The 11,609-nt window shown below is 64.9% G+C and overlaps 1 protein-coding gene across 2 annotated transcripts; it reads left to right on the top strand.

Annotated features, from left to right (window-relative positions):
- The first annotated feature begins 2,105 nt into the window (after positions 1 to 2,105).
- RNPEPL1 (arginyl aminopeptidase like 1) lies at positions 2,106 to 11,437 on the top strand. Of its 2 annotated transcripts, none has more exons than XM_050751539.1 (11): positions 2,106 to 2,720; positions 5,155 to 5,295; positions 5,834 to 5,985; positions 6,504 to 6,620; positions 6,842 to 7,077; positions 7,244 to 7,357; positions 7,748 to 7,860; positions 8,233 to 8,341; positions 9,285 to 9,482; positions 9,565 to 9,707; positions 10,316 to 11,437. In XM_050751539.1, exons 1-11 carry the CDS (start codon positions 2,196 to 2,198, stop codon positions 10,607 to 10,609), a joined length of 2,142 nt encoding a protein of 713 aa, XP_050607496.1. In that variant the 5' UTR covers positions 2,106 to 2,195; the 3' UTR covers positions 10,610 to 11,437. The 2 variants fall into 2 exon arrangements, with proteins under 2 accessions (XP_050607496.1, XP_050607495.1); XM_050751538.1 differs by having other exon boundaries at positions 9,252 to 9,482.
- Positions 11,438 to 11,609: the final 172 nt, after the last annotated feature.

Genomic DNA, 11,609 nt, shown 5'->3' with positions numbered 1-11,609 from the left:
TTGCGCTGATCACCAAAAAGCTGGAATATGAAAATTCCTGTGGGAGAAACCCAGGGCTGACAGTCCCGACGTCCAAGCTCCTCTTCCTGGGTTAGAGAAATCAGAGGTGCCTGCCCCGGCCTGGCTGCGGCGCAGCCTCCCGCCGCCAGGGGATGCCAGGCAGGCGGGGGTGGGGCCTCCTCGGGCGGGGCGGGGCCGGCGCGAGAGGCGCCCGCAGCGCAATTGCAGACCCCGCCCTCTCGGCCCACCCGCGCCTCCTGCACCGTGGGGTGCAAAAGGGCAGCTCCTGGCATAAGTGTGCGGAGCACACTTGCGGACCCCCGGGGAGGAGGTGCCACAGCAACTCTAGACTCCTGTGTGCAGAACTGGCCGCAGAGAGGTGCCCAGGGCAAGACCCCAACCTCTGCTCCCTGAGTCCAGTGCGGGGCTTAGGGTGGCAAGCCCCCAATCTCCCTGTGGTGACTTGCCCCCCGGCCGGCCAGGCCCAGCTAGTGTGGCACCGCGTGTGCAGAACTGAGGTTCTTCCAGCCAGGTACATGACCCGGTGGGCTCTGGAGAGCCTATAGAACTGGGGGTGCCCTCGAAAACAGTATGCCCTTGGCACTGCAGGGCCCCACCGGGCAGGGCGCTGGGGGCAGTGAGGAGGGTCCCATCCCAGTTGTCTTCCCTGTCAGCCTTGGATGCAAGGCTGATCCACACCTCTGAGTGACCGTGTAAGCCTAGGGGCTCCTGGTGAGTTTGGGATGGGTGCCCCAAGATCGTGACCGTGTCCCTGAAAAGGGCACGTGGGCACCTGAGGTCCTATGGGAAAAGTGAAATGATGCCTCAGTGCTCTGTCCCGCAAACGTGAACACACACTCTCCCTCTCAGCCTTCCTTCCCGCCCCATGGAAGGAGGGTAGACACGGAGGGTTACACATCGGGGAGGCTGAGTCCAGACACAGGAAACGCTACTCAGGGCTGAGGCTGAGTCAAGTGCGGTACCCGAGTCCAGCCCTGTACTGCCACACCTCAGTGCAGCAGAGGAGAGCGGTGTCCTGGGTTCCTGCATAGTTCCCCAGCCCCAGAAGCCCCTTGTCCGTAGGAATTTGAATTCTTACTTGATGACAACAGCGACATCATGGTGGCTCCTGTTATTCCACAGCCTCAAAATTCACCCGCTGGGAGCTCACTAGCAGCTTCTGCCAGGCAAGTAGCCCTTCCCTCGGGGCTCAGGCTCCTGGACAGGCTCAGCCTTGGGCAGCCTTCGCCAGGTCCGCAGAGAATAGCGTTGGGAAGGGTGGACCTGGCGGATGGGGTGGGGACAGGCAGGCCAAGCCCTCGTTCGTACCCCAGCACAGGGCTTCTAATGAGAGGTCCCCAGCGCTGCCCAGAGGAACTTCCGCGATTGTGGAAATGATTCCTGCCTGCTTTGTCCATTAGCCACTCCTCCCAGCAAGACACACACACTCACTCACTCCACCTGCCACCAAGGAACTGAACTTCTAACTGTATTTAATTCGCATCTAAATGGCCACACGTGGTTGGTGGGTGCTGTAGTTGACAGCGCGGCGTGAAGGCTCCGGAGCTCCTCGCACCGCAGGACCCACAGCACAGACCACACCAGTAGACTTGGGGGAGTGGCAGGGGCGCCAGGAGAATCCTGTCTTGCCCGTAGCCCCGGATGGAAGGATGACACTGAGTTCGCGACGCTGCGCTCCTCGGGAGCACGAACCACACCTGGAAGCAGCCTGCCCCGGTGGCCCCAAGGTTCCCAGGTCCCTTCAGCGGCTGCCCCCGGGGCCTGGCCGGCAGTGTCCGGGAGGGAGCAGCGATCCCGCCTCCAGGGATCTCCCGGGCGCCGCCTGGGGAGGGAGCGAGGGGCTGGGGGTGCTGCTCAGCCGCTCCGCGCGCCTCGGTTCCCAACACAGCGCCCCGGCCCCGGGCCGCGCTCGATTCCCCGGCTCCCCGCGCCCCTGGCTCCCGGCCCTCCCCGCCCGGCGCCCCGGTCCCGCGCCCCGGCCCCGCGCACAGCGCCCCCGGCGGCGGCCGAGCGGAGCCCGAGCGGGGCGGCGCACGGCGCGGGGCCGGGCCGGGCGGCTCCCGGCGCGACTTCCTGTTGTGCCCGCGCCCCGCCGCCGTCGCCCGGCGCCCCTAGCCCGCTGCCCGCGGCCCGGCGCGGCCGCCGCCCATGGATTTCACCTAGTGCCGGCGGCCATGGCCGCGCAGTGCTGCTGCCGCCAGGCGCCCGGCGCCGAGACCGCGCCCGTCCGCCCGCCGCCCGAGCCTCCGCCCGCCCTGGACGTGGCCTCGGCCTCCAGCGCGCAGCTCTTCCGCCTCCGCCACCTGCAGCTGGGCCTGGAGCTGCGGCCCGAAGCGCGCGAGCTGGCCGGCTGCCTGGTGCTCGAGCTGTGCGCGCTGCGGCCCGCGCCCCGCGCGCTCGTGCTCGACGCGCACCCGGCCCTGCGCCTGCATTCGGCCGCCTTCCGTCGCGCCCCCGCCGCCGCCGAGACGCCCTGCGCCTTCGCCTTCTCCGCCCCCGGGCCGGGTCCCGCGCCGCCGCCCCCGCTGCCCGCCTTCCCTGAGGCGCCCGGCGCCGAGCCCGCCTGCTGCCCGCTGGCCTTCAGGGTGGACCCGTTCACCGACTACGGCTCCTCACTCACCGTCACGCTGCCGCCCGAGCTGCAGGCGCACCAGCCCTTCCAGGTTATCCTGCGCTACACCTCGACCGACGCCCCCGCCGTGAGTCCGGGGCGGGCGCCGGGGCTGCGGGCCGGTCCGCAGGGCGCTGCTAGCGGCCTCTCGCCGCACGGCCAGGCTGAGAGACGCGAATCTGTGCCCTACAGGTGCCCCCCTCCCCTCACCCCGGTGATTCCCAGCTGTTGCCTGTGAGCCCTTAGGACCTTTGCATAGAGGCCAGAGTCCTTCGGGGACACCGGACAGCATGTCACTCAGGGAAGCCTCCCGTTCAAGTGTTCGGTCCCTGCCTGGGTACATGCAGCTTCTGTCACCCACCAAGGTGTACATCTGCAGGATCCTGGCACCGAGGGTAGGGCTGGAGTGTCAGCTGAGGAAGGGCCTCCATGTGACCAGGGCCTGCAGATGTGTCCAAGCCAGAGGCAGAGGAAAGGGCCATGGGCGGGGGGTGGTTGTGATGCTCGGTTTGGGGCTCCCTTGGCCAGCACTGGTGGAGTGTTGAGACCAGTGGGCCCCGCGACCCCAACATAGACACACATAGGCTCTGCAGGGCTTGCACACTGGGTACCCACCACTCTAGAGGCTCTGCAAGAAAGGCCAGGTGGCTCAGGCTGGCGCTGTGGCTGCAGCACCCCCTCCACCTCCACCAGTGGGGGTGTGTACAGGATGGAGCAGGGCCTTTCCTGCCTACAGCATGGGGGTTCATACTGCATCCCCAGGTGGTATGGATGGCACACATGTGACACCCAACATATGCAGCACACACACAGCTGTGGAGGTGCTGGGAAGTCCAGCTGTCACTGATCACGGCACATAAATAGACAGGGTGGTGGAGAGGCGTCAAGCCACAAAGAGCCAAGGTGACATCTGGGCAGGAAGAACCCAGACCAGTGCACCCCTGTGCGCTTCCTGTACATTTCCCAGGAGCCCTAAGCAGGACCTGCCACCTCACCTTCCTCCCAGAACCCCTGTGGGTGTACAGGCCCCTGGCCAGCCAGCCCCACCCCTGCTGTGGTATTCCAGGGCTCTGACAGGTGGCAAGTATGCCTCTCAGTATGACAGGTGAGAACTGAGGGATGGGCTTCTCCCTGGCCTTGAGGAGACTCCTGCAGTGAGGTTCCTTCATACCAATTCCCAGGTCCCAGCACCCCCAAGGGAGAGGCTGCATTTGTGAATGGCTCCCCAGGTGGGTCCTGAACACCCTGGCAGCCCAGGGCTTAGCAGGAACGAAAAGACGCCTGTGCCCGGCTGGGGCAGGGCCAGGACACCAACAGGAAGTTTGGAAGAGATCTGAGAGTGCTGGCAGGGGTCTGGCTGGGTCTGCAGGGGAGGCAGCCCTCCTGGTCTGGGATCCTCCGGGCCGTCAGTGGCCATCAGCTGTGGATTCCACTCGTCCACTCTCAGAAGGTGTTGGGGGCGTCTCCCACTCATGGTCTTGGGAGGGCCCATGCCTGAGGAGCAATTCAGTTTGCCTTGACAATCTCATTCAGGCAGAGGGGAGGGTGGGGACGGCGTGCAGGGCTGACTCGGGACGAAGGTAACGTGGCTGTGGTTGGGAGAGGGTCCCCCTCCCAGACTCTGAGCTGCCCTCATTGGAGAGGTCAGAATTCTTGGAAGGAAGATGAGATGGGTGCGGCAGGATAGTGGCAGGAGGGCCCAGGGGTGCGGGCTTCTCAGTGGGGCTGGGGCCTGGCCTCAGCATCTCGGGGTGAGGAAAGCCTCAACAGCTATGGCGCAGATGAGAGGTTTGCCAGGGCATGACCTTAGGTGGGCAGCAGCTGCTGTGAGCACACCCATTCCACAGCACTCACCGCAGCCCCCAGCCTCCAGGCAGTGGCCCCGGCCATCCTTCCCTTAGCCACTCCTGTCCCCTGCCAGCAAGGGCCTCTGGCCTGGCCTCCACTCCCTGCTTGCCATTCCCTGGCCTGGAGCCTGTCTCCTGCGGGGTCCCTCCAGGCGAGGCTGCCTGGGCTCAGGGCGGCTCTGGGCTCAGGTGTGCTGCCTGCCAGTGTGTAGCCATCAGGAGGCTCTGGCTTCCCAGCTTCCACATCCCAGGCTCCCTTTCCTGCCATGACCAGATGAGCTGCTGGGAATTTGGACTGAGTGTGTTCTGACTTTGCCTTAGTTTCCCTAAGGAAGCTAAGATAACGCAATGATGGGCTATTCCCTTTCTTCGCCCTGGTGTTAGCTGGGAGATTCCCCTGTCGGCTCCCTGACACAGGGCCTCCTGCCTGGGTTGAGGTCTGGCCCTGATGACACAGTGCAGGCCACACCCTGGGTCACCTGCCCGCGATGTCCCCCTGCCCCGGCAGGCAAGTGAAGGCTAGGGGGTGGCTATTGGCGCTCGATGAACTCAGCAAGATAATCCAGCCATCGTCACTTCCCAGAGCCTCCTGCCTTCTCTCAGGCTGCTGCCCAGTGGCTAGGGCCCAGCACCCCAGCTGGGTGGCCCTTTGCTGATGTGCCATCCTGCCCGCAGATCTGGTGGCTGGACCCAGAGCTGACCTATGGCTGCGCCAAGCCCTTCGTCTTCACCCAGGGCCACTCCGTGTGCAACCGCTCCTTCTTCCCGTGCTTTGACACGCCTGCCGTGAAGTGCACCTACTCTGCCGTCGTCAAGGTCAGGGGCCACCAGCTGCCATCACCTTGCTCCCAGGACAGCCCAGCAGCCTGGCCACACCGCCTCCCCCTTGCTCCTACCTGCCTGGACTGTGGCCCCAGCTGCCAGCACGCCACAGTGCTAGCAGGAGCCCACCTTCCCTACTCTATGGGAGGAGCTGCTTTGCAGGGAACAGGGGAAGCTGGGCTGCCTCCAACGAGCCTGAGGGGTTCAGGGTCCTGGACCCAGGGTGAGGGATTGTAGGGGCCCCAGACAAGGGGTCTCCAGACAGAGCTGCTGATCTCTGGTGGGGTCTGTAGGTCACCGGGCCTGAGCTTGGCAGCACCCTCTGCACTGAGATGAGGTTTGCAGGCTGGGACCTCGGGGTTCTGAGTGGAGGGTGGCAGGTCTCTGGAGAAAAGTTCTCTGACAGAAACGTTCCCTGATGGGGATGTAGGGTTTCCTGCTACAAATGTGGGGCAACCTGACAGGCTCCCTGGCCTGGGCTGTGGGTGTGTTGATGGTGGGGCCTCCTGGTCTCAGTCTGGCCTCCTTACAGGCGCCATCGGGGGTGCAGGTGCTGATGAGTGCCACCCAGAGTGCGTACATGGAGGAAGAAGGCGTCTTCCACTTCCACATGGAACATCCCGTGCCTGCCTACCTCGTGGCCCTGGTGGCCGGAGACCTCAAGCCAGCAGACATCGGGCCCAGGTAGGGAGGGCCTTCCAGGCTGCCCAGGCCTCAGGGAGAGCCCCACCGGGGATCTGTGACCTGTATCCACAGCTGCCCTGCTGAGGACCCCCACTGACCTCTGGGTACTCTGGGCCAGCCCTGCCCCTGCCTTGGTGCCACTGCCAGGGCCCTGTCTGCCAGGCCCTCCCACCCATGTGCCCTCAGACCCAGCAGCCTGGCCCACCCAGTGCCTGCCCTGGAAACTGGTCCTTCCTGCCAAGGCCCCCGCACAGCCTAGCACCCTCACACCTTCGTTGGTGCCTTCAACCCAGAGATAAAATGAGCTAAGTGGCCCCTAGAATGCAGCTCTGCCCCTGCTGTGGGAAGGGCCAGGGTAGCTGCCCACCCAGTGAGGCAGGGCAGGCTGCGGGCTAGGGTGGTCAGCCAGGCTGGATGAGGTGTGGGTGTTACTGGAGCCCCAGGGCAGTGGGAGAGCCTTTTGGGGTGAGCCGGGCTGGGGCTGCTCGGCCTCAGCTGACCCTCTCTGCATGCAACAGAAGCCGCGTGTGGGCCGAGCCGTGCCTCCTACCCACGGCCACCAGCAAGTTGTCGGGCGCAGTGGAGCAGTGGCTGAGTGCAGCTGAGCGGCTGTATGGGCCGTACATGTGGGGCAGGTAGGCCCTGGGAACCTGTAGACCTGGCTGACTGGAAGGAGGAGTCAGAGGGGGAGCCCCTCGTCTGACCCCTGGGGTGTCCTGTCCCCATCTCCTGGGGAGGAAGCAGAGCTCACTGCAGGGGCAGGGCTGATCCCCGCTGGGTGGAAGGTGGGGTGTGGGTGTGCCGGGTGGGAGTCTGAGCCCTGAGGTCTGCCACCCTCACTGCCCTCCCGGTGCAGGTACGACATTGTCTTCCTGCCCCCCTCCTTCCCCATCGTGGCCATGGAGAACCCCTGCCTCACCTTCATCATCTCCTCCATCCTGGAGAGCGATGAGTTCCTGGTCATCGATGTCATCCATGAGGTGGCCCACAGCTGGTTCGGCAATGCCGTCACCAACGCCACGTGGGAAGAGATGTGGCTGAGCGAGGGCCTGGCCACCTATGCCCAGCGCCGCATCACCACCGAGACCTACGGTGCGGCCGGGGCCGGGGAGGGCAGCCACTGGGGGCCCTGGGCACTGAGCCAGGGGCAGAAAGCCCAGCCTGGCTCCCCTGCCATGCTGCAGGTGCCCACACCCCCTGCTTCCCCCGACTCCCCCTACACCCCCTCACCTCTCCCCTGTCTCCGGACCCCATCCAGGTGCTGCCTTCACCTGCCTGGAGACTGCCTTCCGCCTGGATGCCCTGCACCGGCAGATGAAGCTTCTGGGAGAGGACAGCCCGGTCAGCAAACTGCAGGTCAAGCTGGAGCCAGGTACCTGCTCCTCAGGACCCGCTCCTGGAACCGGGGATGTCACCCCTCAAGGCCTCCTTGCCTGTCCTTCGTGTGTGCTGGCTGTGGCTTCTCTGTCCCCTACTGTGCCTGGACCCCTGCCAAGGCCAAGCTGAGAGCCCCTCGTCTGGGCAAGGCCTCCCCAGGCTCCCACAGCCACCGCCACCTCCCTGGCTCTGAGCACCGGTCACAGTGGCGTGTGAGTCCTCAGTCTTCCCCAAGGGGTGCCCAGGGCGTCAGTACACATCTGGACATGTGAGGGACTGTGGCCCTCGGCCCTTCCTGCTCCTCGGAGCCTGACCACCGCCCCTCCCTGTCCCATGGGACACTGGTGGTCTCGGACGCCAGCCCAGGTGGGTGTTCACCTTGCAGGAGTGAATCCCAGCCACCTGATGAACCTGTTCACCTACGAGAAGGGCTACTGCTTCGTGTACTACCTGTCCCAGCTCTGCGGAGACCCACAGCGCTTTGATGACTTTCTCCGAGTGAGCAGCCCCGTGCCCAGGACGGCCCTGCTGCCACCTGCCCCCAGCCCCTCCCCAGCTCACAGGGCTGCCTGCTCTTCTGGCAGTTGGGGTGGAATTGGCAGGGGCCTGTGAGCCTGGCTGTGACCTAGTCTGCCTTTCTTTGTGGGGAGTGCCTGGGTTGCCACCTTCCCTTCTCCCACCCTCCGTTTGGTCACTTGGCAGGGCCTGTGTGCCAAATGCTGGCTCCGCAATGCCTACTAGCTGCCTCTGCGCCTGCCCTGTGTCCAGCACGTACCTCGGCGCATGCCCTGCAGTGCCCTGCAGGCCTCTCGTGGGGCTGCCTGTGCCCCGCCCTTCCAGGCCTGCTGAGGCCCCACCTCTGCCACACAGGCCTACGTGGAGAAGTACAAGTTCACCAGTGTGGTGGCCCAGGACCTGCTGGACTCCTTCCTGAGCTTCTTCCCGGAGCTGAAGGAGCAGAGCGTGGACTGCCGGGCAGGTGAGGCTGACCCCACTGCTGCAGTCAGGGAGCTGTGGGTGTGATGACAGGCGGGGCCTCTGCTGCCTGAGAGGCCGCTCCGCCTGGAGGAAAGGCCAGTCAGTTCACTGTCTGTCCTTCAGCCGACCCTTGCTGGACCATATGGGCCCCAGGCCGGTATGCTATGAGAACAGGGCTGGGGTTGGGGACCTGCCTGGGGGCGGTGGCACAAGGCTAAGTGGGCCGAGTTAGGCACTCCCAGGAAGTGGGCCATGGAAACCAGGTGTGCAAAGGGCCTGGTGCAGGAAGGACGGGTGATGGGGGTGTCCTGGAGCTGGAAAACAGCAGCCAGCCCTGCTTATGCATCACTTCTAAGGGTGTCCCTGAGGGTCTGAGGGCTTTGGGGCCCAGGAAGGCACTGCAGGGTTCAGACATTGAGGGAGAGGCCAGAATTGCTGGAGGGTGGTGAGGTGCCACTGGGAGGGCTGTGCATGGTGACACCAAGTTTTGGAAGGTACAGCAAGTGCACCAAGAGCTTTTTGTGGGTAGGGGATGGGCACTGCCCTTTTAGAGCAGGAACATCATCTTAAGAACCTGTTGCCCCCATCCCGCCCCTGCTGGCTCATGGCGCAGGTGGCCTCTGCCAGCACTGAGGTTGGGTTTAGACTACTTCATTGTCTTCCACCCAGGAGAGGCATGGTTGGGTCACCAACCCAAGCCTCTGCCTCCCTGTACCCCTTCACAGAAGCCCCTTCAGTGGCTTCAAGTGGCAGTGCTGGCTGGAGCTGACCCCGCCTTCCTGAACGGCCCATGTCCCTGGAACAGGCCACCTGCCTGGGACACACTCAGGGTCTGGGGTCTCCTGGGCAGATTGCTCAGGCAGCCCCTCCCCAGCCCGGGCAGGGACCCCAGGGTCACTTCTCCCCTCCAGGGCTGGAATTCGAGCGCTGGCTCAATGCCACAGGCCCACCGCTGGCTGAGCCAGACCTGTCTCAGGGATCCAGCCTGACCCGCCCCGTGGAGGCCCTTTTCCAGCTGTGGACCGCAGAACCCCTGGACCAGGCAGCTGCCTCAGCCAGTGCCATTGACATCTCCAAGTGGAGGACCTTCCAGACAGCACTCTTCCTGGACCGGCTCCTGGATGGGTCCCCGCTGCCACAGGGTGGGTCCTTGCAGCTGATGGGGGTGGCCCAGGGGCTGGGGTGCAACAGCAGCTCAGCCCTGACCTGCCCCCTGCCCTGCAGAGGTGGTGATGAGCCTGTCCAAGTGTTACTCCTCCCTGCTGGACTCGATGAACGCTGAGATCCGCATCCGCTGGCTACAGATCGTGGTCCGCAACGACTACTATCCTGACCTCCACAGGGTGCGGCGCTTCCTGGAGAGCCAGGTGCAGTCACCTGCCCAGGGGAGCAGCCTGGAACGGCCTAGCCATGCAGAGTGGGAGTCCCACCCGACTCCCTAGTCTGAGCTGTTGGGGCAGGCCAGGCACATTCTGGAGAATGGGGCGGGGAAGACGTAGGGGTCTATTGGGAGTGGGGGCATGCACCGGGTGCAGGTGCCAGAGGGCAGCCTGGACTCCACCAGTTCTTGGAGAAGCTGTGGAAGGGACCAGCTGGGAGCAGGAGTCTGGGGTCCAGGCCACCTCAGCCTGCTGGGCCCTGGGCCTTCAGCGTCCAGGTCAGGGCAGAGGGGATGTCCAACCTCCTCAGAGAGAACCCAGAGCCCTCAGGCCCGTGGGCCCTGGCTGCCCTGTTCCCTGTATGTGCTCCCTCCAGCCCAGGCTCCCTGGAGATGGGGACTCCATGGTCGGCCTGGAAGGGTGGGGTGGAGGTTAGAGGCTAATGGCAGGCCTCCTGGACACCAGATTCCAGGCCATAGCCCTGATGATGAAACTGGGGAGCCAGGGGTAGGAGAGCCGCCTGGCCGGTCTGGCAGGGTGGGCTGGCTCGAGGGGCCTGGGGAGCCCACCAGTGTGACCGAGTAACCCTCCTGCAGATGTCACGCATGTACACCATCCCGCTGTACGAGGACCTCTGCACCGGTGCCCTCAAGTCCTTCGCGCTGGAGGTCTTCTACCAGACGCAGGGCCGGCTGCACCCCAACCTGCGCAGAGCCATCCAGCAGATCCTGTCCCAGGGCTTGGGCTCTAGCACAGAGCCTGCCCCAGAGCCCAGCACGGAGCTGGGCAGGGCTGAAGCAGACACAGACTCAGACGCACAGGCCCTGCTGCTTGGGGATGAGGCCCCCAGCAGTGCCATCTCTCTCAGGGACGTCAATGTGTCTGCCTAGCCCTGTTGGCGGGCTGACCCTCGACCTCCCAGACACCACAATTGTGCCTTCTGTGGGCCAGGCCTGCCATGACTGCGCCTATGGCTCTGGCCATGAGCTCTGCCCAGGCCCACAAGCCCTTCCCCTGGGCTCTCCCAGGCAGGGAGAATGGGGAGAGGGACCTCCTTGTGTCCGGCAGAGACCTGTGGACCTGGCCTCCCCACTCCCAGCTCTCTTGCACTGCAGGCCCTGGGGCCAGCCCGCACACGCCATGCCTCCTGTCTCAACACTGACAGCTGTGCCTAGCCCCGGATGCCAGCACCTGCCAGGTGCTGCCCCTGGGGCAAGGGCCCCAGCAGCCCTATGGTGACCGCCACACTGTGCCTTACATCTGCCAGGGCCCCGGGCTGTGCTGTCCCTGCAGCACGCCTCCTTGCAGGGATCTGAGCCACCCTCCCCGCACAGCCCTGCACCCCGCCCCTGGGGTTGGCAGCCTCAGTTGGCCCCTGGCAGAGGAACAAGGACACAGACATTCCCTCAGTGTGGGAGCAGGGGACACAGGGAGAGGACAGTTGTCCCTGGGGAGGGCCCCCTGGCCCCAGGCAACCTTAGCCCCTCAGAACAGGGAGTCCCAGGACCCAGGGGGAGTCTGGGGAGCCTGTCTCTTGTGGCTTCCTGGGGTGGGAGGCACATGGGCACAGCAATACCCTAGGGAAAGTGGGAGGTGGTGCTGGTGCTCTCTCTAGGCCCACCATGCTGGGAGAGGCGGACAGGGCCTGGGGCTCCAGCCTGGGACTGCTGCGATGGGGTATCACGGTGATGGTCCCATTAAAACTTCCACTCTGCAAACCTGATCTCCCTCCCTCTTTCTCTCGACTTTTGTCCTCTGCATCTTCCCGGCTGTGTAGGGTGGGCTGGCCTGCCAGGACTTGGAACCTGCAGCTGGTCAGGAGCTGGGCGTGGCCCCCTCCTCTGATACACAAGCCTGAGAGCAGGCTCCCCGAGTCTTGCCCAGCCCCTT

The sequence above is a fragment of the Macaca thibetana genome, chromosome 12 (assembly GCF_024542745.1).
Source record: "Macaca thibetana thibetana isolate TM-01 chromosome 12, ASM2454274v1, whole genome shotgun sequence".
NCBI classification, from domain to species: Eukaryota; Metazoa; Chordata; class Mammalia; order Primates; family Cercopithecidae; genus Macaca; species Macaca thibetana.
The sequence above is the reverse complement of the archived record's forward strand: the minus strand, read 5'-3'. Positions and strand labels throughout refer to the sequence as shown.

Bases quoted from the DNA above. Each gene is read 5' to 3' on its own strand.
- RNPEPL1 (XM_050751538.1), top strand. From the start codon at position 2,196: ATGGCCGCGCAGTGCTGCTGCCGCCAGGCGCCCGGCGCCGAGACCGCG. The intron at 5,986-6,503 runs GTAGGGAGGGCC...TGCATGCAACAG, and splicing joins CCAGCAGACATCGGGCCCAG to AAGCCGCGTGTGGGCCGAGC. The intron at 9,708-10,315 runs GTGCAGTCACCT...ACCCTCCTGCAG, and splicing joins GGCGCTTCCTGGAGAGCCAG to ATGTCACGCATGTACACCAT.